The sequence below is a fragment of the Podarcis vaucheri genome (genome assembly GCF_965113315.1).
Source record: "Podarcis vaucheri genome assembly, chromosome: 1".
NCBI classification, from domain to species: domain Eukaryota; kingdom Metazoa; phylum Chordata; class Lepidosauria; order Squamata; family Lacertidae; genus Podarcis; species Podarcis vaucheri.
Window position 1 is genome coordinate 134774629 of NC_138759.1, and position 25549 is coordinate 134800177.

Genomic DNA, 25549 nt, shown 5'->3' on the forward strand with positions numbered 1-25549 from the left:
TGTTCCCTTACTACCTCTTTTCTAGTCTTCGGCTGCAGCTCCCTCCTTACATCATTTATTCTGTTATCACCAGGTTGGGCATCACTTTCCTTTTGGGTGAAGACAGAAGCAAAGTAGGTCTTGAGCAATTCCGCCTTCTGTCTGTCAACCAGTAGCATTTCTCCATCTTCTCCACACAGAGTACCTACCATCTACTTGTTCTTCCTCTTGCTTGGAACATGGTGGAATAAACCTTTATTACAGTGGTACCTCAGGTTACATATGCTTCAGGTTACATACGCTTCAGGTTACAGACTCCGCTAACCCAGAAATAGTACCTCAGGTTAAGAACTTTGCTTCAGGATGAGAACAGAAATCACGTGGTGGTGGCGCAGCGGCAGTGGGAGGCCCCATTAGCTAAAGTGGTGCTTCAGGTTAAGAACAGTTTCAGGTTAAGAACAAACCTCCAGAACAAATTAAGTTCTTAACCCGAGGTACCACTGTATTATTATTATTAACCTCTTGTGCAAGCCTGAGCTCATTCTGGGCTTTAGCTAGCCTGACTTTCCTGCTGCAACTGTTGGTGTATACTCCTCCTTTGTGATTTCCCCCTTCTTCCACTTTTTATAACTCTGCTGACTTGGAAGCCCCTTATGCAGCCACACCGGTTTCTCTACATTTTTCTTTCTTGTTGGAATTGTTTGCATTTGACTTGGGTCACTTTATCTGCTTTCCCAGTTTAAATGGGCCTTTTCTCTGGTTTGTTATGTAGATGCAGTTATAAATTTAATTCAGACTCATAATGAAGCAATCTTCTATTTCCGTAAACTGAAATGACCTGACATGTATGGTCAGATAAAGGCCCTGTTGTTTATTTTGCCCTTGGAAATGATAGCAGCTCATAAGGAGTGCCTCTGCCTGAATCCATGCTAAGCAAAGTTGGCCTGCGTGTGTGAGATCAGCAGACTTTCTTGGCAGACCTTTCTGTCTCTTCACTGGCATCTTCCACAAGTTTAGTTTACCGGATAACTTCCTGGAGAAGAAGCAGCTGAACTAGTTTTTTTCCTTCTGGAAATAAATCTACCCAATGTTAAGTCTGTCCTGTGTATCATTGCCAGTTCCTTCAACTCTGTGGCTCTGTAGAAAGCCCTTCACACTACAGTGTCATTAGCCTTATCCAGTGCGCATTGCTTGTTTGACAACTGTAAAAAGGTAGGGGATTGCTGGCTGCCTGACGTGCATTTCAGGGCGACGGGAATGCGTTTCTCCCTTCATTTCTCATGATGGCTGCAAACTGTCTTTTGACAAAGTCCACCATGAACTTCTTGCAGAGAAGCTGGTAAAATGTGGGTTGGATGAGGTAACTGTTAGGTGGCTTTGTAGCTGGTTGACTGACCAAACCCAAAGAGTACTCATTAATGGTTCCTCGTCTTCCTGGGGAAAAGTGACAAGTAGGGTGCCGCAGGGCTCTGTCCTGGGCCTGTTGTTGTTCAAAGTCTTTATAAATGTCTTGGATGAAGGAATTGAGGGGATGCTCATCTCCAATTTGCAGATGACACCAAACTGGGAGGGGTAGCTAATGCTGCAGAAGACAGAATCAGAATTCAGGCCTTGGTGGATCACAACCTTAACATGAGTCAACTGTGTGATGCAGCAGCAAAAAAAGTGAATGTTATTTTAGGCTGCATCAACAGAAGTCTAGTGTCCAGATCAAGGGAAGTCATAGTCCCACTCTATTCTGTCTTGATCAGACCACACCTGGAGTCCTGTGTTCAGTTCTGGGTGCCACAATTTACAAAGATGGTGGTGGTAGCCTCATTTAATTTATTTGCGTATTCATACCCAGAGAACTCCCCCTTAAATAAAGACACAGTTTTGGTTTTTGGCAGAATTTAGGCCACAACTTTATTGATTACAGAAAAGTGAGTGGTTGCATAGGCTCTGGTTCGACTAGCTCCCTACACCCTTGCAGGTAGCACTGACCCAGAGCTCCATCATAGGTCAGCCAAGGGTGAACACCTGAGGCAGGTGAAAAGCCTGGGAACAGACTCTGTTCACTCCTCAGATGCCCCCCTGGACCTTTCAGGGGTTGACCAAACCAAGTTGAGTCCCTGGATTCCTTTAACGGAATACCCTTCACATAGGGATGGCAAGACCATTCTCCCATCCCTATCACCTGAACCAGTGCCTATCTGCAACCTTACAAGTTGTGACGAATTGCTATGCGGCAGGCGAAAACCAAATGGCAACAGCAAATCAGTCAAGTGGGGAAAATTCCTGCCATGCCCCTGTCCCAACGACAGACAACACACGACGGCATGGCAAGGTCAATCGCAAAAATGCCCCTAAAATTAGGGAGAGGTGGGCGGGTGTTCCGATGCACGAGCCGAAAGAGGAAGCTCTGGGACACGTGCAAGGGATTATATAGGTCCCTCAATCCATATAGACTGCACCCCGATTAAACCCAGCAGTGAGGGACCTACCAATCGGGTGTTGTGGCTATCCAATAGACCCACTACCAGGACGTCAGTCTCCAGGTCTCACCACAACACTCTTTTAGGGAGGAAACAATTTATTTTAATTAAACAAATATTATTGGAGAATAATGAGTTCTAATCTGTTTGACACAGTTTGACACAGACTTTTGTCCTTGATTTTTAGGTGCTCTGTTTTCTAAAGATGGGAAGGCGGAAACTGGATCTTTCCAAACTGACAGATGAAGAGGCTGAGCATGTTTGGGAAGTTGTTCAGCGGGACTTCGATCTGCGGAAAAAAGAGGAAGAGCGTTTAGAGTAAGTGGCTAAAACATGAGAATAGGAACGTTGATGATTCTTCAAAAGAGAGGCCTTTAGTATTTGTCATTTTCAAGCTGTTTTCCAGCTAGCTTGAATCACTAATGCTAGGCACATGGCGAGGGGGCTACAAAAATGGCTATGGGATAATATAGATAACGTCATCACAGAATTTGTTAATATTTGTAATGATACAGTTTAATTTAAATTTAAAACTTCTTAAATTGAAATAGGAAAATTCTTTTGCCGCTTACTAGCTGTTGCATGCTAAATCTTATGGAACAGAAAACAATCCCTCTTGCTGTTCTGGCTTCTGGGATAGCTGTGCAGCCTGCATTCGCTCCATAAGACGCACACACATTTCCCCTTGCTTTTTAGGAGGGAAAAAGTGAGTCTTATAGAGCAAACAATACAGTAACTGCTAGTAGTTTTTCCTCAAGTGTTCAAGACTGTCCTGGGATGGATGGAAGGAACATTTCCATGGTATTGTTTTGCAGTATAATTTGAAGTACAGAAATGTATAGTATTTTTCTAGGCAAAGAAGAATTGTGAATGCATGGATGTAAAATGGAACTTTTAAGGAGTATATCCACAGCACTGCAGAAACGGTATTCTGGCAGTGGGGAGAACAGCTTAGCTCTGCATAAAATTCTCAACTAGCAACTTTTGAATGCTAGAAGGAAATGAAGAGTTAGAATAGTTATTTTTCTTTCTTTCTTAATCCTTACAACAGGAGTCAGGGCAGAAGGGGGAGCTGCAGGAGAATTGGAGCGGCTTCGTCAGGGTTTTTAGTCCTCTTTAGAATAATTTAGTTTGATGGTGTTTTTACCAGAGAGGACCAGCTGCCATACTGCAAAATTAAAAATAAATCAGTTATACAGTTGGGAGTGCCTGTACCCTGCCTTGAAGAACAGAGGTGAGGATGTGAAAGAGGAGCATGCAGTTGCCATGTTTCTTGGGAAGAGAAGGAAAAATTAATTCACTCCTCTTAAAGGAATTATTTACTTTGAGGGAAGAGGCAGGAAGTGAGTCATCAGATGGATGGCTTCTTTAATGTGTGCACTGACATTCATGGTTTTACAGTATCCATAACGAGAAAAAGAAAAAGAAAAACTTTCCTATGTCCATGTACTATGAGTGGTCCAGGAGGAAATGCATTTTTAGACCATTATAACCCTTCTGGGCTTTTGTCAATCTGCTATAACCCTTTCCCTGAGGAGAATTCATTATATTCATTCCAGATTCATTCTCTCAACCTAGATTGCCCAGGAAAGCAGTACAAATTATATTCAAATAGCAATAGATCTGTTCCTGCAATCTGGAGAGTTTTTGATCCCAATAAAATTACACGACCTCCTTTACTTCTACTGTCTTTGTAAATCTTACATCCAGTGTTTAAGGCAATCCTCCTTTCCCCTCTTGCTGTCTCCATTGCATCCTCTTCGTACTCCCAAGATGAGATCTTTTGAGTGGTTTGAAGCTAATTATACACTAGGCCTAAGGGGGGGAGGGGGAGCCACTCAGTGACCTGCTGTGATCAAAAATAAATCAGTTATACAGTTTGGAGTGCCTGGACCTTGCCTGGAAGAACTCTTTGTATGAGTTTCAGTTGGTGTTGCTCAAGGATGTGGAAAAGGTGCTTGGCCAAGATTGTGTGGCTGCTTGTGTGCTTCATGGCTTATACTACCCAGCAAGGAGGTGACGGGGGTGGGCCAAGGAAATGACTATTGCCTTGTTACAAGAGGGGGTGGTTGCAGACCACCTAACAGGCCACTGGGCGTGGCCGTTCCTGAAAAGAACTTTCCATGGATCTTGAAGATCCAGATCACGACAGACCACTTGCAAATGTTCCCTCTTGGGTGAGCTTCTTAGGCAGGCAATCTGCAGCCAGGCCCAGCCGCTCCAGGATGAGTGATTTTCTGGGTCCAGTTCAATGTGGGTTGAGGCCCAGTTTAGGCACTGCAATTGTCTTGGTTGGCCTGCATGATTATGCTTGTTATGATAGAGACGAGGAGAGTGTAACACTGTTGATGCTTGATCTCTCAATAGCTTTGGATACCCTAAATCATGGTATCCACCTGGAGTGACTGTCTAAGTTGGGGTGGTCAATACAGATGACATGCAACTCTTTTTCTATGGGAGTAGTGATACATTGGTACTTGGCTGCTCTAAAAGACAGGATAAAGGCCAAGAAACTAAAATTCAATCCAGACGTCATGGCAGAGACACTGTTAGCAGGTGACTGCTGTTCCCCCAGATAAGTAGTGTTTACCCAGTCCTGGATGGGGTTGCTCTCTGCTGACAGCTCATGTTAATAGATTGTGGGTACTCTTGGACCCCTTGTTGTCAGGTGGCCTCCATGGTTTGGGGTGCCTTCTAGCAGGTTCTGTAGATTTTTTAGCATCTTATCGCTACTTTTGGGGGTTGATCATTTCAGTGGTGATCAGGCTTACGCTTGTAGTGGGAAGTGAGGTTCCAAATACTGTGTAATCACTTTCAGGGTTTTAGTGGCTAATTGTTTTGCACCTTGCAGGAAGCCATAGGGACATACAAGTGAGCAAAGGCTGAGCATGAAAGAGCACCATGTTGGTGCATGTTGCTAAACTCACACCAATCCAACTCCCCTCTTCGCTGACAGGATCAGAAAGAAATTTTACAGCACCAGCTTGGCATTGCATGCGGACAAGTGTTTGTGGTTTGATTGTCTCCAAACAAGCCATGAGAGGAGGTAAAGGTTTGTTATTGGCTTCCTCCTGTGGTTTGTCTGGAGAGAAACAAATGTGATGCTTGTTCCCCTGTAGTGCTACATCAATCAATCAATTTCTTTATTCGACCGATAGTCAGAATTAAAACATTACACAATAATTATAAACTATAACATCATAGGAGGTACATAAGTAAGGTAGGGCCACAGTACTAGACCTCTCACAGATAACCCACGTCAAAGCATTCAGTTATACGTTTCCGACACTTGAGTTCCAGGAAAAGAAATTTAGCCACTGACAAGGTTGTTTTCCCAGAAGACTTATTTAGCAGATATGCTGTCTGCTTTCCTCTTTGTCGGGAACTGAGCTGGGGTAAGTATGGAGTTATAAGATACTGTCTTAAATCGTTGTAGAAGGGACAGCTCAATAAAATGTGCTCTGTGGATTCTACCTCACCCAATGCACAGTGGCATAATCTCTGGTCATACGGGACTTCCCTTCAGGACCGCCGAGTCAAGAACATTCAGCCTAGCCGCAGTAAATAGTCTGCGGTATTCCACGTAGTGGATATCCGCCAGGTAGTGAGCTGGAGCAGCCCGATACAACTGCTCCCCCAGAAACAACCCAGGTTGTCTGGCAATATCCCTTAATCTTTGCGCGATCACCGCCTTTGCGTGGTTATACGTCATGGACTCTATATAAAGGGAGGACAACCCACACTTCTGCACTTCCTCCACTATCTCCCCTTCCCATGGAGATTTAAAGTTATCCCTCAGAATCAAGGGGGCCAAACCCACCGGTCTGAAACAGAGCTTGAGCCATAGCCATAGCTTCGCTTTCAGGGCCACATACCTAAAGGCTTGGCAACCGGTTTCCAATCTCATGATCTCCTGTAGTGCTACAACGGGGTGGAAATGAAGTCATACTTTGTAACTATAGTTTACTCTGACGTAGGACTTGTCTCTTGTCTCTTTCACCTTCTACTGTTGTTTGTATCTGATCCCTATAGCAGCCTCTACTTTGCTATACTACTCATAGTCCCGATGCTTTGGAATTTAGCTTACCAGTTGTGTTCTAATTTGCTGATGCTAACTTTATGGTCCAGCTAAGCCCTAGTGCTAAGAATTTTCTGACCCTAATTCTGCAAAGACTCAGGGACATTTCACGCATTCATTCTCAGTTTAATATTCTCCAGCCGGAGAAAGGTACTATGGAGATTGAAATGTGTATTATCACTGCGTGGGGATTTCTGCTATTGCCACAGTACCCAAAAATGGCTGCAGAGTGGCTGAGCCTATGGTTGCCTGTGGATAGTTAGGTGGTTAAAATTGTTGCATGAACCACTTAGCTCACAAGGGTTCTCCTGCATGTGAGCAGCCAATGGCTCCTGCAATTGCACGGGGAGAAGTCGGCATGAGCCATCACTTGTGCAGATACACCACTGCTCTTCTTGTAGTTTGGGGAACTGGGAAAACTGCTGCAAAGCTTTACAGCCTCCCTGTGATTAGAGGGCTACGCCTGGTTGCATGGATGGGAATCTGAATTGGCTTGCCTCTAAGTATGTCTAGTAAAAGTTGTTCCTTAACAAGTTCAAGAACTGAGAGCAAAGATATTCAGATCGCAAATCTGACTCCAGGAGCAGGCTTGGAACGCATGGTTGGGATAAAACATTTACAGCAGCTCCATGAATGCATTTAAAGCACTTGTATTAATGAAGTGCTGATAAGATAGCTGATATTCTGCCTTGCAAAAACAAAGATGAATTTATTTACCGTGGTTATTTGGCATTGTTGCTCAGTTTCCAGAGTCCTAATGACGTTGAGGTATGTATACTTTTTTGAGGCAGCAAACCAGTTCCAAACCTTCATGTAAAAATATGATATGAAGGGAGCAGCCGTGCCTGCTTATTCATGGGTCTACCACATGTTAGGTTTAAAGAGGTAGGAGTGATTTTTTTACATCATCAGGGATGTGAAGGTGAGGAGAGCTGAGCCCGGCTGCTAGCTCCCCATGCTTTGCCCAAGTACTTACTCTTCACCCCCAGCTCAGTTCACTTCTGGTATAGGAAGAAAAGTACCTGAAACGATGGAGAACAGAGTCTGGATGGGAGTGAGGTGGGGGCCCAGATCTTCTCACCTGCTCTCATTTTGGTGTACAAAGTAGAGTCCCATCTCAGCTTCCTACTTGAATGAGAAGTGTCTGCTCTCATCCCACTCAGCTTGGCTTTCGGGACTGCGTAACGTGCACGAGGCATTTTCCGATGACAAAAATGATGGATTCATTTAAAACCACTAGGTTAAATTTACTTGGAGTTTATGAATAAGCAGATATGAACAGTGGTAGCTTTTCCGCCCACTGGCTCTTGTAGGAGAAAATGTTCCCTTCATTGCCTCAACACCCAGCTGTCTGCCCCCAACACCTTGCTGTGTTGAGTAGGTCCAAATGAATTTGGCCAAAGAAATGAATGAATGAATAATAATACACTTTTGGAAGGAAATCTGTTACATTTTTGGAGAATCCAAGTTTATAAATACACAACACATAAGCATCACTTCTTGTATCCCTGACGACAAAAGGCCTGCTTCATTGAAGGGTTGGATAGGAATTTCCAAGACGGGGAGCTTGTCACATCCTTGCCGTCCCTCTTTGATGTGTTGAGTAGTACCAACAGGGCTGCCCCTTAAGCACTAAAGCAAGTGCCACTCCCATCTTCATCACATCTTCTGCTTAACTGAGAGTGGGTGTGGGGTAGGGAATCACAGAGTGAGCAAGGCTCAAATCCCCACTTAGCCCTTTTGCTGGTGGGGTGGTTTTGGACCAGGCACCATCTCTCACCCCTGTCCGTAGAGGGTGTGGTCAGTGTGGTCCAGTGGCTGGAGAGTTGGACCTGGGTTCAGATTCCCACTGGGCCAGGAAGAATGACTCTGGCTGACCTTGGGGCACAGGGTTGTGGCGGGGATTAAATGAGGAAGAGAACTATGGATCCCACCTGGAGCTCCTTGGAAGAAAAGGGGCCGGATTTAAGTGCAATAAACACATAAATCCATGAAGACATAAATAAATGGAGAGGGAGGACTGTGCACACCACTCTCAGCTAAGGGGAAGGGCAGAATAAAAACAAAGTTTCCCATTCAATGCAATGGGATGTAAAAGTGGTTCTGTTTGGCTTCGCAGTGGTGTGGGTCGGTATCCGCTAGCCTCATGTTCTCCAGATGCTTGGGACTGTCACTCCCATCGGCTCCAGCCAGCACATCTGAAGGGCACCACATTGGCAAAGGCAGATTTTTGTGTTGAGAAGGTTCTTTGCATACTTTGCTCTGTCTGCTCTTCATGGCTGGCTTTCCCCCGCTTCTCAAATGCTTAGAAGACATTTTGCTATTATGACAAGAGAGAAAACTGCTGTCCCGTTAGCACTCCTCTGCCCTGTCTTATGCCACCTGCTGTTGCCACACAACTTGGCCTGCCTTTGGGTACTCTAGTGGTGCCCTCAAGCCCTCCATCCCTTTTGGCCTGGGCATCCTTGGGCCTTGCCTCACTTGCTTTTGCCAGCTGAAGAGGCGAGGAGGGTGGCACCCTGGGTTTGAGTCACAGCTCTTGCACATCTCCCCTGTCCTGTCCTGGATTCTTCTCATCTAGGCAAATGCCCAGGGTTGGCATAGGCTCAATGGCTGGGCTAATCTCATGGACCAAACCAGAACCCCAAACTGTCAGGTCTTCTTAATGCATCACTTAAGCATTCACATATACAGAAAAGTTGGCTTTCTGCAAGTCCTAGCTAAGATCAGTATCTTTTTGTCTGTTTCTTTGGAGGTTTCTGTAGCTGGTCACACTCCCAGACACAGCCTTAAATAGGAATAGAAAACATTTCAAAAAGGTGTGTGTCAGTTAATGTACCACAAGAGCATTGCTAATTACTCTCTAGGTGAAAAATTTCCAGCCCTGCCTACATGCCTCCAGGGGCCCATCCTACTAACCAAACATTGCACTTCTTACTTGTAGCCCCAAAGGCAAACAGAGGGCTGTGTCTATTTCTGGTTGCTCTGAAAGCAAACAGAAACCTATCGCACAGCCTGGAAGATCCTGTCCTGCTATAATCCAGCACAAAGGCATTCACTTTGGTTTGAACCTCACCAGAAGGTGTTTTTAGACACCGCACAAGGGTGTTCTGCTTGGTGTAGAGTTTCTAGAGTGGTTTTGCTTTCACATTGGCTGCATGCGGATGTCATGATAAACAAATCATAGTTTAGTGTGTCAGGTACCGGCCTGCGCAAGTCTTGGGCTTGTTGCTGTCTCCTCTTCTAGCACGGCTGCGAGAAGAAGTTCAAAAGCTTTAGTTTCCATTTTAAATTAACTGCAGTTTTAGCTAAGATTAACAACAGGATTCAGAGCTTAACTATGGCTTGTTGAAACAAGCCAGCGTCACAACCCATAGTTTGCAGTAGGGTTGTTCTGTTCCACTCTCAACCTTTCTGATAGTAAGAGCTGTTTGACAGTGAAAGTGTCTCCCTCAGGAAGTGGTGGACTCTCCTTCCTTGGAGGTTTTAAAGCAGAGGTTGGACAGCCATCTGTCATGGATGCTTGAGCTGAGATTCCTGCACTGCAGGGGGCTGGACTAGATGACCCTCAGGGTCCCTTCCAACTCTACAGTTCTATGAAACAAACCGTAGTTGAGATTTACCACATGTTATGCTGACATAGCAAGCCATAGATCAGCATAGGTCCCAGTTTGGCTTGCAAGGCTGTCTTCTCCAAACCCCAAACTATGCCCACGACCTACACCTGGTATCATATGTGGTGTCAGGTGAGATCCAGTTTCCCATCCCTGCCATAATGAGAAGTGAAAGTGAAAGCTTCCAAACATTGCTACACTAGCAGAGGGGAAGGGAGCGAGAAGGTGCGTCAACTGGAAGCTCCAAAAAGCTCCTTCTCAGAATTGGGGGAGCTCAGGCCTTGCAGGTGAATCCAGCCTCCCTCCAGGACTCTCTGCCCAGCCCTTGGGACCCCCCCCCCACCTAGAGCCTGCTCCTCCCACTCAAGTGCTTTTGCTTATCTTTAAGGTGACCATTCCTCTTGTTTGCCCTGGTGTGCAAGTGTCTGTAAACCCCGACTTTTGCATGGTTGGAATGAATCAAACCATGCAAAGGTAAGAGCTCATCCATTGCTCAGCCACTTTTTGGCTCTGGCCACATCCACTTTTGACTGGCATGTGGCCCCCAGAAGGTCATCCACAAGAGAATGTGGCCCTTGGGTGGAGCAAGGTCCCCCACCCCTGTGAATGTACCCTGGTTTATCATGATGCCCCAGTGCAGCCACTTTCTCACAGGTTGGAGCATTTCTGTTTTCAGCTAAGAAAGAAAAAAATCTGTTGAAGTACCGTGCAAGAGACGGACATCCATAGGATTGTCACTAACAGCTTTGGTTTCTAAAGAATTATGGAAAGTGAAAGGGTGTCAAAACTGCAAGACAACTTCTTTATACATTAGTACCTTGGGTTAAGAACTTAATTCGTTCCGGAGCTCCATTCTTAACCTGAAACTGTTCTTAACCTGAAGCACCACTTTAGCTAATGGGGCATCCCGCTGCCACCGCGCAGCCGGGGCACGATTTCTGTTCTCATCCTGAAGCAAAGTTCTTAACCTGAGGTACTATTTCTGGGTTAGCGGAGTCTGTAACACGAAGCATCTGTAACCTGAAGCGTCTGTAACTCGAGGTACCACTGTAGATTATTTTCTTGTTGTGAGCAGCTTTAAGGTACCACCTTAATGGTCCCTTGGAGGATGTCCCAGGAGCCATTGGAATGAGAGGTCTGCCCTTGGATTCCTTTTCCAAGGGATGGTGGAAATGCCCCCCAAGAGCTGTGGGGGGTGGGGCAGAAAGGGTGGGGGTTTGGTTGGATCCCTCTTTAATATCAGGATAATAATAATACTGGTCACCTTTGCAGGGCTACAATTACAGCAAGGAAATATATGAGACGTACTTTGAGTACTGTACTCTGAATCATACAATTATTATTGCTATTATTGCAGCCAAAGCAGGACAGATTCCCAAGCCTTCTTCAGAGGACATATGCCTGCTTGTACTTTGAGTGCTTTGATAATATACTGTAGACAGTGATGATGTTGTACTATATTTATTTAATGGAAATCCATAACGTTTTTCTGAGTCATGAAGCTGAACGATGGGTGTGGGTTTCGACAGAGTTCCATAATGGTTTGCCACTAATCTGGACTCTCTGTTCCTAAACAATCATCACTGGAGCCAATATATGAAATCAGGCAGAGGCAGATTGGGAGGTTTTCTCCATGAGTTTTACCACCCAGATTCAGTACTTCCCAGAACTTGTTTCCTGCTTGGCAGGGGGTTGGACTCGATGGCCCTTGTGGTCTATTCCAACTCTATGATTCTATGTAGTGCTCTCTTAAAGTCCAAGCCATCGGCTCACCACTCACCCTGAAGCAGTGAGAGAGATACATTCAGTGGCCAGAGGGAAATACTAGGTTGTCCCAGCCTTCATAGGTGCAGGTTTGTTACTGGTGAGAATTGGAGGATTGTAGAAGAGCCAGGAGATTTCCAGTTCAGATCCCACCGCTGACACAAATTCACTAGTCCTTTACCCATCAACTTGCTGAGGGTTTGGTTGTTAAGAATTACTCAAACAGTATGTGAAATGTTCTGAACACCTGAAATGTGCTAAGTATTAACTGAATACAAACATTTGTTGGAGCCTGAACAAACCATTTTCTCCTGTTGAGTTCTGAACCAACTTTTAGGGCAGAATCATCCAACTTCTCTTCTGTGCCTTCTGGCTAGATCTTGAAGCCTTTGTTTTTTGCTCAAAGTTTACTTCCTGTATTCAGGTTCTAAATACTCCTATTATCATTTTTTCAAAGGGAACTGAAAGGCAAGATTGAAAAAGAAAGCACAAAGCGTGAGCTGCTGTCCGGTCAATCCCACCTCAATGAAACCCATTGCATTCACTGCCTGCAGCCCTTCAAGTTCCTGGTGAACAACAAACGCAAATGCTTAGACTGCCACTTATACACCTGCAAAAATTGTAGCAGCTACAATAAAAAGGAGGAAGGTTGGGTGTGTGATCCTTGCCGTTTATCCAGGTAAGTAGGACAGATTCTTGCTGTTGCTGCTGTTTGTATAGTAGTGGGCTAAAGTAGATGTGAGATTAGGTTCTGTCTGGTACTAGAATTTCTCACAGGTTTCAGTGTTTATCCACCTAGCCCTACAAAGAACACCCGAAATGATTTTATTTCCATTTTTTATTCCTTTGCGTGAACCTTCTTCAAGTTCCACTTAATACTCCAGTATATCCAGAACAGGATTGAACTGGTGTTGGTGGGTTGGGCAGGTGAGTGGTTGCTATAGGGAGGTGCTGCGTTGTTGTTTGACTTTTCTGTTTTCAAAAATGGGCGAAATGAAATGGTCATTGTTTCATTTTTATCCCATCCTTTACCTAGACAGCTCAGGGTAGCTGCGCACACCTGGCTTCTTCCCCTAGTCCTGCGGGATAAGTTAGGCCTAGGGACAGGTTAAAGTCCAGCACGTAAGATGCTCTCTTAGCAATTCATTTCACTTCTGCTTTGCTCAATCCCCAGCATCAATTCCCTCAAGCTTCAGGCACTCATCTGCCAGCAATGTGACTTGAGGATGCTTTCTTTAGTTTTCATAACAGGCCTTTATATTCGGGTATTTCCCCCCATTACAGTGGTGTGAAGGGAAGCACAGAAGAACACCTGCTGATCCCACCCAGTCCTTCACATCACCCTATAGCATGAACTCCTATAGTAGGGAGCCTTTGGTGCTTGTAAGACCAGTGTGCCGTGTTGCACAAGGAGGCTGCCCAAGTGAAAAAGTTCATGGAAGGAGGTGGAGCACTTGTAGCCAACTAGTGCTGTAGAAGAATCTGTTGTTGCCGAGCACCAAACTTTTCTGTCTCTCATTCCACAAACCTGGTTGCTGAATTCCCTCAGAATGTTTTATCCCCAGGCTTGTGTTACGTATGCAGGACACTACTTGTGCCTAGAATAAGGAGCTGGCTGCATCCATGGCTGGGCCAACTATGTTCCCCAACAGCCACTCATTGAGCACAGACAACTGAAGAGGAGTCCCTGGACATGAACAGCTGCTCCTGCCAGAGAGCAGTCAATATGGGGATGGAGAGGCCAGGGCTAATCTGGCTCCATGGCAATGGAAATGTTACCTTTTTGTGTGATTTGTGTTTGTGTGGTGAAGTCAAAACAGCACTAAAGTCAACAGGTGTGTTTTAATTGATTGAAGGTTTGGGATCGTACCTGTGTACATAATCCTTTTTTTCTCTCCTACTGGACAGGATTGTGAAGACTGGATCTGTGGAATGGTATTATGAGCATGTGAAATCTCGTTTTAAGCGGTTTGGAAGTGCTAAGGTGATGCGGTCGCTCTACGGAAGGATGACGCATGGACAGAAAATGAATCCTTCCTTGCTTGGTATGGGCAGGGGTCTGGGGGGGGTCCTCTCAGTATCTTTCTATACAGCACTCTGAAAGGTTCCACAAAGTAGTAAAGGTAAAGGTCCAGTCGCAAATGACTCTGGGGTTGCGGCGCTCATCTCGCTTTACTGGCTGAGGGAGCTGGCGTACAGCTTCCGGGTCATGTGGCCAGCATGACTAAGCCGCTTCTGGAGAACCAGAGCAGCGCATGGAAACACCATTTACCTTCCCGCTGGAGCGGTACCTATTTCTCTACTTGCACTTTGATGTGCTTTCGAACTGATAGGTTGGCAGGAGGAGGGACCAAGCAATGGGAGCTCACCCCATCACGGAGATTTGAACCACCAACCTTCTGATCGGCAAGCCCAAGAGGCTCTGTGGTTTAGACTGGGTACCAAATTAACTGTCACCACAAATCACAATAATTACATCTGAGTAGCCACAGTCTGTTCCCACACATTTGGAGTGAGTGACGTGGCTCCAAAGTTAGAGAGTGTGGTTTCTCAGCTGGCTTGAATCCCAGCACCTTTGCTTTTAGAAATTAATCACCACTGGTGAGCGGTTTGGAAAAAGTGAATTGCAATGAGCTGTTTGCCCTTTCACTTAATGCTAAAATTAGGGGCACTCACTTGGAAGTTAACTGCAGTTGATTTAAAGTTTATCCAGCAACAATTTTTGAAGGCAGAACCATTGGTTACAGTTCCTGGTAGCAACCAATCTAGTGTTTAGGGGTGCTGTTAACATTAACTATTGAGAGATCAATGGCAAATCTTCCTGGAGCATCTGAAGGTGGTCTCAGTTGAAGAAAGTCAAATGAGGCTCTTTAGGAGCTATGCAGGTATCAGGTTCCCCACAGGGAACAAGATGCGTAAGACTGGCCGAGCTGCCATCTGTGAAAACACAAAAATTGGTGATTGCCCAGATCTGTTTTAATTTTGCAGGCCAAGTAAAACAAAATGTCCAAATAAGACATTATAGAAACAAAGGCTGGAGATGAACAAAATAATGGTAGTAACAACAACTACTTCTACTTTTGCTACTATTTCAAGCAATTGTTGTCAGGTTGTGTATACACTCATCTCTCTGCAGTTTTCAAGTGAACAGTCTTTGCATGTTTTTGTAGTGCTTCTAAAAGTCACAATGGGTGGGAACAATCGGACCAAAGAAATGAATGTGTACCAGTGAGTGTAGTATAAAATGACCTCCCATGAAGCTGCTGTTCACCATTCTTTGGGAAACGTAAATGGCACAGCAACCATTACATGCATGTTTTTCCTCACAGAGCAAATGGCAATTTAGGGACTGGATTACTTGGATTTGATATCCCGCCTTTCACTCCCTTTAAGGAGTCTCAAAGCGGCTAACATTCTCCTTTCCCTTCCTCCCCCACAACAAACACTGTGAGGTGAGTGGGGCTGAGAGACTTCAGAGAAGTGTGACTGGCCCAAGGTCACCCAGCAGCTGCATGTGGAGGAGCGGAGACGCGAACCCGGTTCCCCAGATTACGAGTCTACCGCTCTTAACCACTACACCACACTGGCTCTCTACTTGGGGGAATAGACCGGACAAAGGGTTAAGATCCACTAATTCCCATTGCTGTGATGCAGGTCCAGATTGCCCCAACCCTGGATGAAACTGCAATTTGCCAAAATTTAATGAAATGGGAGGTCTGACCACAGATATTTGCCACCTTGCCTCATTTAGCCCTCAGCTGTGAGGGAGATCATAGAATCATAGAATCATAGAGTTGGAAGAGACCACAAGGGCCATCGAGTCCAACCCCCTGCCAAGCAGGAACTTCAGAACACACTTATTGTTGGCATCCGTCTGTCTCGGGAGACAATGGAAGACATGCAGACTAAAGAGGCCTCTCTGGGCTCACCCACACTTTTGCTTGTCCCTTCCTTTCTAGGCACAGGTCTGAGTGGTTTTTGGGTTTGTCCTACCACTTTCCCCAGGAAAAGCTCACTGTTGAATCAGAACATCAATCTGCAAAAAAAACCAATTGACTTTGGTTCTGATTTAGCGGTGGGACAAGCAGAAGTGTGGACAAGCTTTCTTTGCCTGACTGTCCTCCAGGCCTGCCTTCTTAAGAAATAGCCAGTGAGCCAGTGTTGCATCTTTAAGGCTGGACATTTCATCCTTAAGTCTTGTGCAAGAAAAGTGAAACCTGATCCCGATACGTTATTCTGCTCATGTGGAAGTTTGTGCAGCCTCTTGCTTAAGCAGAATCGCTATAGGTCCTACCTTTTTAGCCTTGTGGAAGACTGCTAATGGTTATTTTCCTTCTGCTTAGAATTCTTTGAACCAAGTCCAATAGATCTGCTCTGCAGCTGGAACATAATGACTTGCTGCTGGCTTTCCTGGGACACATTGACCTCCAGGGTTCATTCCAGTGAAGCATTCTCTAATATGGCCAAAGCTTTCTAACGGCTGAAACATTTGCTTCCGGCTATGAAGCCTTGTTTTGTCTATTTGTCTCTCTATCTTCCTTTTCTATCTGTCAAATACTGATGCAGTTGGCTAGCCCATTGGGAGCCACTGTGTAATGAAGACCTCACAGTTTGTGTTACCAAATGCATCACTGGAAGTTTATTGTCTATGTACTTACGAAGACTCCTTGCTTATCCAAGAACTCTAAAGCAAATTAGAATAAAATATGGAATATATAATGAACAGCATTATTGAAAGTAATATAAAAAACAATAATTCTGGAAACCTACAAACTTAACAATAATGATATGTTTAGGAGAATCTCAGATTCTTTCTCTCATGCTTGTTAATTCCCCCACCCTCTTTAGACCTGCAAGAGTTTAAATGTCTGAAACTGAAGGCACTCTTAACTTTGGAGCACATCTTAACCACTGGGACTTAACTTTGGAATACATGCACATTATCAGGCCTGAAAGTGTGTGCATGTGTGTGCATAATGCATTTTGTTTCTATTGCTCATACTTGCTGAATTGTACCTGGCCAATAGATGGCAGTCTTGGGCAGTCTTGCAGGTTTGTTGTGTGAAGGCAAGCTGCCATTTACAACACACTCCATGAGAAGTGACATTTGGAAACCTCTGGCTCAGTGAGTTCATTAAGGAAGAAGGTGTTTCTATGGGTCTTCCTTGTTTTCAGCATGGGATCTTTGGGGAAATTTGTATCCCTGTTCACTTTTAAAATGACAGCACATTAGTTTTATACAAAATCATACCAAAATCATGCCAAGGATGGGGATGTTTACATTAGATCCTCCTTCATTTGACTGATGATATCTGGGGTTTGGGATCTTAATAAGCAGAGATCAAGATGGTTAACAGAGCACCCTCTGATTCTGGCATGCTGACAAAGTGACAGCTGAATCCTCTGCAAAGCAAACCAGGGAAATCCACGCTGCTCTGTTTCCCCTTGGTTATGGGTCTGTTGCAAAAGTTGGTTATAACTTATCAGGTGCATTATATTGTACTCATACAAATGGCTTCATGCAGGGCTGAAATTACCACCCTCAGTTCTCCAAGCTGTTTTGGCATGGGCTGCATTTCTAGCCTGATGCTGATGTCCTGGTGCCATAGCATCAACCCAGAGGAACCCCATGCTGTTGCAGGACGGGGAGATGCCTTTCTCATGTTCCACATTTTGGCACTGTGGTGACCCCAGTTATTATTCCACCACATCTTTGTAAGTGTTTGCTAGCAGACCGGGTTATAGGAAAAGCCTACAGAGATATAAATATATATATATCCTGTATACATATTACATGTGTCAGTGGATGTTGATTTAAGTGGAAATCAGGCACAAGTTTCCTAACAGGAACTGCCGACCTAAACCTGAATTATCCCTACAAAAGCTTGCTTGTCTTAAAGCCAATACAGCATTTTCTCAGGAACTAACTTGCATGTGACCACAAGCTTGTTGGTTTTCAGTCTAAACTGGGGCTCCAAGCTGATAATAGATGCTATTTTTTTGTCTTTACCAATTGTACATACATGCTCAAAGGGATAATTATTCGGTCCTACATCAGACTTACTGCAAAATATGTTTTAAAAGTATTTATGTTGCATTTTCCTCTTATTCTAGGTCTTCATGACAGAGTTTATAGCTTGCCAAACATCAACAGTAAGTGGCTTAAAAGAAAGAAACAAACCTATACACCCTGCCCCACCAAGAGATGTCAGGATTGAACCTGGAACCTACTACATGCAAACAGATGCTCTACCACGGAGCTATGGTCTGTCAAGGACAGGGGAAGGGAGCTAAATTGGCTTTGGCATCCCCATAACATGGGAACAGCAAACATTCAGGCCACAATCTGGGTCACTTACCGTATTTTTCGCTCCATAAGACGCACCTAGTTTTTAGAAGAGGAAAACAAGAAAAAAATATTCTGAACGAAACAGTGGGTGTATGATTTTTGTGGTTCATGCTGTGGCCACAGACATGTTATCTGATGGTGAATTCGGGGTGACCCAAGGCAAAAATCCTGACGATCCATGTGGATCCGTGCTTTGTAACCACGTTTTTGCACCATTGCAGCCCCAGGAAACAGTGGGTGTGTGATATTTTTTGGTGCAGGCTGTAGCCATGGACATGCTATGTGATCTGATGGTGAATTTGGGGTGACCCAATGTAAAAATCCTGAGATTCCATGGGCTTTTACCTCCCCCCTCCCAGGCAGCCTCCGCTAGCATCCCTTATCTCTCTTCCGTTCCCACTGATCAGCTGTTTCCTTTCAACACTCCCTTCCCTCTTGTTTGCCTTAGTGCCTTTTCCTTAGTTGGAGCAGTTTTTTGCTCCTCCTTTTCTTCTAATTTCTCTCCTTATTGCTTTAGTCTTCCTGTTTTCCCCCTTTGCAAGTTTGCTGTCTTTACCTTCCCCCTCCCAGGCAGCCTCCTTTATCTCTAGCATCCCTTATCTCTCTCCCCGATCAGCAAACGATCAGCGGCTTTGTTTCAACACCCACTTCCCTCTTTCTTTCTTTTTTAAAAAAGCACATGATCTGCTTTCTGTCCCTGGGCAATTTGGCTCCAGGGACCATGCATTCGCTCCATAAGATGCACAGACATTTCCCTTTACTTTGTAGGAAGAAAAAAGTGCGTCTTATGGAGCGAGAAATACGGTACTTGAAAGTGAGCTCCATTGAACTTACATCTGAGTGAAATGCCTAGGATTGAAACAAATGCTGTGTATTAAAAAAAAAAATCTATAATAGCAATGATCAGAAATGAGGATGAGGTGGTCTTATGCTGAGTCAGACCACTGGTGCCTCCTTCAATATGCAACCCTTCCCCAAATTTTCAGAAGCTTTTCCTCATCTTTGGAGGAGAGCCATAGCTCAGCTGTAAGCGCATCTGCTTTGCATGCAGACAATCCCAGGTTCAGGGCCAAGCAGCTCCTGGACTGGCAGAGAGGCCTTCTCAAATGTTGAGCTTCTGCCATGGCTGGACCAATGGTCTGAGTCTGTATAAGGCAATTTCCTTTATTCCTGTGTCTTTCCTGCTAATACCCTTTCAAGTGGAGATGGCTGACACATTCTGAATGTAAAGCATGCATTCTCCTGCTAAGCTACAGCCACTTCCTGAGTGCACCTCACATGCCTGGTTTGACTGACCCATCTCTTTGCTGCCCAGGTGACTGCCACTTCTACAGCGGGAATGAGGACAGTGAGGAGGGAGAGGCAGAAGAAGCTATCGATGGTGGAGAAGCAGAGTGCTATGCGAGGGTAAGGGCACCCGGGAATGGACTTTCTTCCATGTTAGCACAGAGAACTCGTTTGTATATCACGCTGGGCCTTCTTGAATGAAGATATTACTCCTTTTTCTCTGGGAAAAGGTGATCTTTCTGCTTTTGATTTCTGATATAAATCTCATTTCCTGTGGAGTCATTTATTGGAGGCCTCGTGCCTCAAGCTGGCTTCTGGGTGATGTTCTCTCATTTCTGTGCTCACAGTCTCTAGGAAGAATCTAAACGATACCTCTGCATCCACAGAAAACGTAAAAAAAGGAAACCCACCATTTTGCCCTTCTATAACCATTTGTATGGAGTGTGCAAAAGCTGTTGAAGTATATTAATGACTGACTGACTGTTGGCCAATAAAAGTTGAATTATCTTGAGTTATGGACCTAGGCATGAGCCCACTAGGATAGCCTCACCCATATAAATGATTTATTTTAGCAAGAATTGTTATTTAGGTTAGGAAAAAATTCTCACTGAAATGTTAAATCCTCAGATTCAGATCTTTAACTTCAGCTTTGGCATTTCAGTATATGTATAAGGAAATCAACATTTGAATAAATTCCAAATTCAGAGTGCAGAATCCTGGATCTGAATGTTTTGGTTTGGACTTATTTCTGCCCTTTTGGGGGAAGCAAATTGTTTTCAAAGGAGTGTTTGCATGTTTTCTATATAAATCTATATGGAATAGCCCTCAGCTGCCCCTGTTCCTTATTGACCTGAAAAGCATCCCAAAGGAGAGACATCAGGGCTGGACTTGAACTCTGGCATAGAACTAGGGAACTGCGAGGAAAATCCCCTGCAGAGCACTGCGTGGAAAGTAGCAATATGGTTACTAACCTTTCCAAGAGACCTGTGAAAATATTTCTCTATCAACTGTATTTACAATGGAATCTGGTTTCTTAAACTCTCTGTGCTTTCTAAGATACGCAAGACCAAGCGCCTGCTGTCTGTCCATCCCTTTGATTTTGAAATGGACTCGGAATATTCTTCTCAATCTCGCCGGCAGTCTGAGCAACTCTCTCCTGGGAATGAAGGTCTTCAGGTATTACGGTGGTCTGCATGCCTTCCTGCTTGCTTGCATCATCCTTGGCACCTCAGAATTGCTCCCCTCCCTCATTCTTCTCATTTTCTTGACCTTTGCTAGCCCAGCTTGTCGTATAAGCATTTTCGCCTGCCCTGTGAAATGTATTAGTGAAAGCTACAAGTTGGAAATAGGCTAGAAAGTGAGGGAGCAGATTCAGATGTCAGGAGGCTTTTGTTTGTTGTCACTTTCTGACTGTAGCATCAAGCAGTGAGTTGCAAATGTGACTCAGCCTTCAGTGATGGAGCACCACAGATTATCACTTCCCTCACACAAACATATATATGAGTTTAATTTTTCCCCATGGGGAATTATTTGAAACACAACGACCATAAAACATCAGGTATTACATAGAAAGCTTCATACAGTCCTATTCATGCTTTTGGTAAGTGTTTAGGATCTCCTTATGTTAAACTCAAGTACAACACTTCAGTGTAGACTGTTCACGCATTTAACAGCCACCCAACTTTGAGTGGGATGCGGGTGACGCTGTGGGTTAAACTACAGAGCCTAGGACTTGCCGATCAGAAGGTCGGCGGTTCAAATCCCCGCAACGGGGTGAGCTCCCATTGCTCCTGCCAACCTAGCAGTTCGAAAACACATCAAAGTGCAAGTAGATAAATAGGTACCACTCCGGCGGGACGGTAAACAGCGTTTCTGTGCGCTGCTCTGGTTCGCCAGAAGTGGCTTAGTCATGCTGGCCATATGACTGTACACCGGCTCCCTCGGCCAGTAAAGCGAGATGAGTGCCGCAACCCCAGAGTTGTCCACGACTCGACCTAATGGTCAGGGGTCCCTTTACCTTTAACTTTGAGACATGAAGTGGGAATTACTATTTTTCCTCTTGGCAGCTACCAGACTGACTGTGGCTGCACATTGGAAACCTCCTCCTCCTCCTCTGCAAGCCCTCTCAGAGTTTCCCACTCACCATCGTGATTTGGGGGGCAGTGCATGCAAAAAAAGATCATTTCGATCAGGTGTGGTATCAATTCACCACATATATAACCAACACTGAGGAAGTGCCCTTCCTCCAGACACTTACCTGTCAATGAGAGGCAACAAGGAGGCATCCTTGTTGACGCTGATGGGCACTGTTTCTTCTTAGAGCTTTGCAGGATTTCCCGGGGCCAAGGAAGACCCCTCCCAGAGGGAATCGATGCTTGCCGAAGCCGACGTGGCGGCCACGTTCCACCACCTCCTGCAAGAGCAGGGGCAGCACCTGCCGGCCCCCGAACAGGAGTTCAGCACTGAAGTTCGGCTGACCGTCAACTCACAGCCGAAAAGCCTCGAGAGAACTCCCAAGGCTGGTAGGTTCTCCTGTAGCCAAGCACCTGAGAAAATGCCTTCTCAGCACTGTTTATTTTAAGAAGAGCTAAAATATTAAATGTACAACCTTTTGTAGATTCCTGTCTTTTAGTGTGAATCTAATTTACATGCAAAAATCACGTATCTCAGAGGATACAGAGGATGACCAGGAATCTCATCCCTAGGAAATGGTTGCAGAACAACATGGATCTTTCTTGCCGAATCCTTCCTGCCAAAGTGTAACAAATACCACACTAATACGTTATTAAAAAATGAGCCCTCTTGTAATGGACTCTGTGAACTTCTTTTGAATTTTCAGATCATTGCTGTAGTTATGATTTATTCTCATTTACATAAAGACCAGGAAGAACATAGTTCTCCAAGAATCAAACATGATTTCTGTAATGATGCTTAGCAACAGCAAACCCTCAGTGCCACCCTGCCAAAATAGTGGAAAAAACAAAATAACCCCCACCCAGCCAATATTATATATAATCAATATATTAAAATAAAAGGGAAAGACGTTTCACTAAAGCCTCTTTCTGAAGACACTTCAGATATTACTTGAAATTATCAGAGTGAGAGAAACAAATTTGTATTATTTGTGTGTTTACACTGGGGAGGGGGTCTTCGTTTTCTGATTTTTTAAAAAATAAAAATTTAAAATCTTTTTAAAATTGCATTTTGAAATGGTTATACTGTTACTGTGAACCATTCCTCCGCTGTGCTATCAGCCACTGAGCTTCCTGAAGAAGAGGGAGGTGTCAGGGCCACAAGGCATGGGATAAGTTGGTGTCCCCCAGGATAAAGGGCAAGCCACACATCTCAGGCCAAAACTGCCCCTGTGCTGTCCATACTTCAGACTGTGGGGAACTGCATGATGAAATATTCCCTTCATGAAAAGAAATTCCTAAACTGATAGGACAAGAGCAGCCTCCTTTCGGTTAGAGTGCATCATGTTTCCTATGCACAGGAGCTGTTTAATTCACATCATTCCTCCTAATAGCAAAAGTGGCTGGTTAAGGGTCTGTCAGTCTGCAAGTGAAATGGGACCTCCCAAAAATAAGGGTGTGGTACCCAAACACTTGGGGGAGCACTTCTCCCTAAATTAAAATGTTAATAATAAATTTAAAATAATGTAAGAAGAAGAAGAAGCAAACCACCAAGTCCATCCTAAGAAGGATCTATGAGCCAGCGTGGTGTAGTGGTTAAGAGCGGTAGTCTCGTAATCTGGGGAACCGGGTTTGCGTCTCCGCTCCTCCACAAGCAGCTGCTGGGTGACCTTGGGCCAGTCACACTTCTCTGAAGTCTCTCAGCCCCACTCACCTCACAGAGTGTTTGTTGTGGGGGAGGAAGAGAAAGGAGAATGTTAGCCACTTTGAGACTCCTTTGGGTAGTGATAAAGCAGGATATCAAATCCAAACTCTCCTTCTCCTTCTCCTTCTCCGAGTTTCCTGGCATGTATGTAATGTTGAATAGTATTTTGTTTTGCAGAGGGGTGAGGAAGCAATGACAGATGGAGTGATACTTGGAATATAAATTGTAGGGGAATTGGTAAGCCCCTGATAGTTTATACACTAAGTACAGTGGTACCTCTGGTTGTGAACGGGATCCGTTCCGGAGGCCCATTCGCAACCTGAGCAGAACGCAACCCGCAGCAGCACGGGCCGCGATTCGCCGCTTCTGCGCATGCGCGTGATGTCATTTTGAGCATCTGCGCATGTGTGAGTGGCGAAACCCAGAAGTAATGTGTTCCATTACTTCCGGGTCGCCGCAGGACGCAACCTGAACAAAATTTAACCTGAAGCAAACGTAGCAAGAGTTATGACTGTATCCTAGAGGGGGATTAGGATTGTGGGGATGGTAGCTGTGAGGTGAAAGAACTCCAGTTCCTGCATTTCCCTTTCCCACTCTCTGGAACTCCCCCCCCCCCCGGCTGAAATGCTAGCAAACCAGCTCCAAGCCTGACCGCAAGCCCAGTTGGAAGAGACCCCAAGTCCTCCCCGCCCCCTCCTGAAACCCCCCTTTCCCTCTCCCTCATGGTTCAAGGCTGGCTAGAACTTTGAGGCTGCCACACCAGCAATTATTGCAGGTCTATAAACTGTACACCCCTTCCCTCATGTGGCAGTGCATGCAATTCAGTCTTCCAGTCATAAATGGTACAGACAAGACAAGTTGGCCCACACAATAAGCTCTTGATCTGGAGTGCATAGAAGGGCAATTGGAATGAATTCATCACACAGACACTCCAAAAGCATAAGCCCAAGCCATCGCCAACAGCCCACAGTTCTGGCAGATGGAAGACCTTCTTTCTTGGCACTTGGGGATGGCACGTTGATTTATGCCTTTTGGCAAGGTGCAGATGCCATGCGGCAGGACGCAGATAGCTCTTCTTCCTAGGCTCACATTGCCCATCAGAGGTTTGCATTTTAAGTGAACTTATTGTAAAATTGTCTATGGAAATGGATCCCAGTCCAGTTACTCTCAGAAGGTTTTGTTGTGCCACAGGGTTCAGTGCTTTACAGTTACTATAAATATCTGGAAAATGTGATTATTGGAAACTAAATTATCCCTAATGTGGTTTCTCTTAACAAGGTAACAAAACGGAAAAGTGCATGGAGCAGAGATTAGACACCTGCAGCCTCTCAAATGCTGCTCAGTGTGTTCCTCATTTGTTGGTTAGGTAATGCTGCTCAGAGTTCAAAGGCCGGCAACAAACCAGGGCTGAGCTACTGTGGAAAATACGGGGACAAAACTCCAGAACTGGTGACAAGAGCCTTCCCCTTGTAGTCGCAGAGGATCTAAGCAAACTTGAGAAGGGTCCCCTAGAGTGTGATGTGTTTGGAGAGTTTTGCATAGGCCACTGAGGGCAGCGGGAATTTCTGTGAGCCTGGTCTCCTGCCTCTTAGCATGGGGCATTGAAGAGCAATGAATGGAGAGGAGTTATTGCCCAGTGGGTGGACTGCGTGCTTCGCAGCATAGCGGGGTTTATGTAAGCACTGTTTCCCCGATAAACATTACCCTCTCTCCCAATCCCCAAAGTGGCTTTTTGCTCCACGAGAGAAAACTTTGGAGTACATGTAACTTTCTCTTAATAGGTCAAATTGCCAAAGAAAGTGGGAAAGTGCAGGGACATATCTCTTTCATCTAGTTTGCCCCTGAAATAATGGCCACACTTTTCACATATTTTGATTTTTCTGGGTTGAAAACTGGCAAGCAACAAGCACCTGGCTATAGAAATATTCTATTCCTTGCAATTAATTTGCTTCCAGCAATTTGTTTAGGGAAGTTTTTAATGTTTGATGTTTTATTGTGCTTTTAATTCTGTTGGGAGCTGCCCAGAGAGGCTGGGAAAACCCAGCCAGATGGGCGGGGTATAAAGAAATTATTATTATTATTATTATTATTATTATTATTATTATTATTATTATATTTCCCCTGTTTTTGTAAACATATCTGAGGCCAAAGTGAATAAATTGAAACT

General features: G+C 44.8%; 1 protein-coding gene and 1 long non-coding RNA gene across 4 annotated transcripts in view; one reads left to right on the forward strand and one right to left on the reverse strand.

The window, feature by feature from the left end:
• The window catches only part of LOC309525721, a 115965-nt gene that overhangs the window by 14029 nt on the left and 76387 nt on the right, over window positions 1-25549 (reverse strand). The gene's annotated exons all lie outside the window — the stretch shown is intronic.
• Window positions 1-25549, forward strand: part of MLPH (melanophilin) — a 74994-nt gene that overhangs the window by 9559 nt on the left and 39886 nt on the right. For all 3 annotated transcript variants that reach the window (XM_082240365.1, XM_082240363.1, XM_082240364.1), the window contains exons 2-8: window positions 2641-2771; window positions 12367-12588; window positions 13818-13954; window positions 18024-18062; window positions 19574-19665; window positions 20602-20721; window positions 21866-22067. In XM_082240365.1, the coding sequence (XP_082096491.1) occupies window positions 2659-2771; window positions 12367-12588; window positions 13818-13954; window positions 18024-18062; window positions 19574-19665; window positions 20602-20721; window positions 21866-22067 (925 nt within the window). In that variant the 5' untranslated portion in view covers window positions 2641-2658. The remainder of the gene's footprint in view (window positions 1-2640; window positions 2772-12366; window positions 12589-13817; window positions 13955-18023; window positions 18063-19573; window positions 19666-20601; window positions 20722-21865; window positions 22068-25549) is intronic.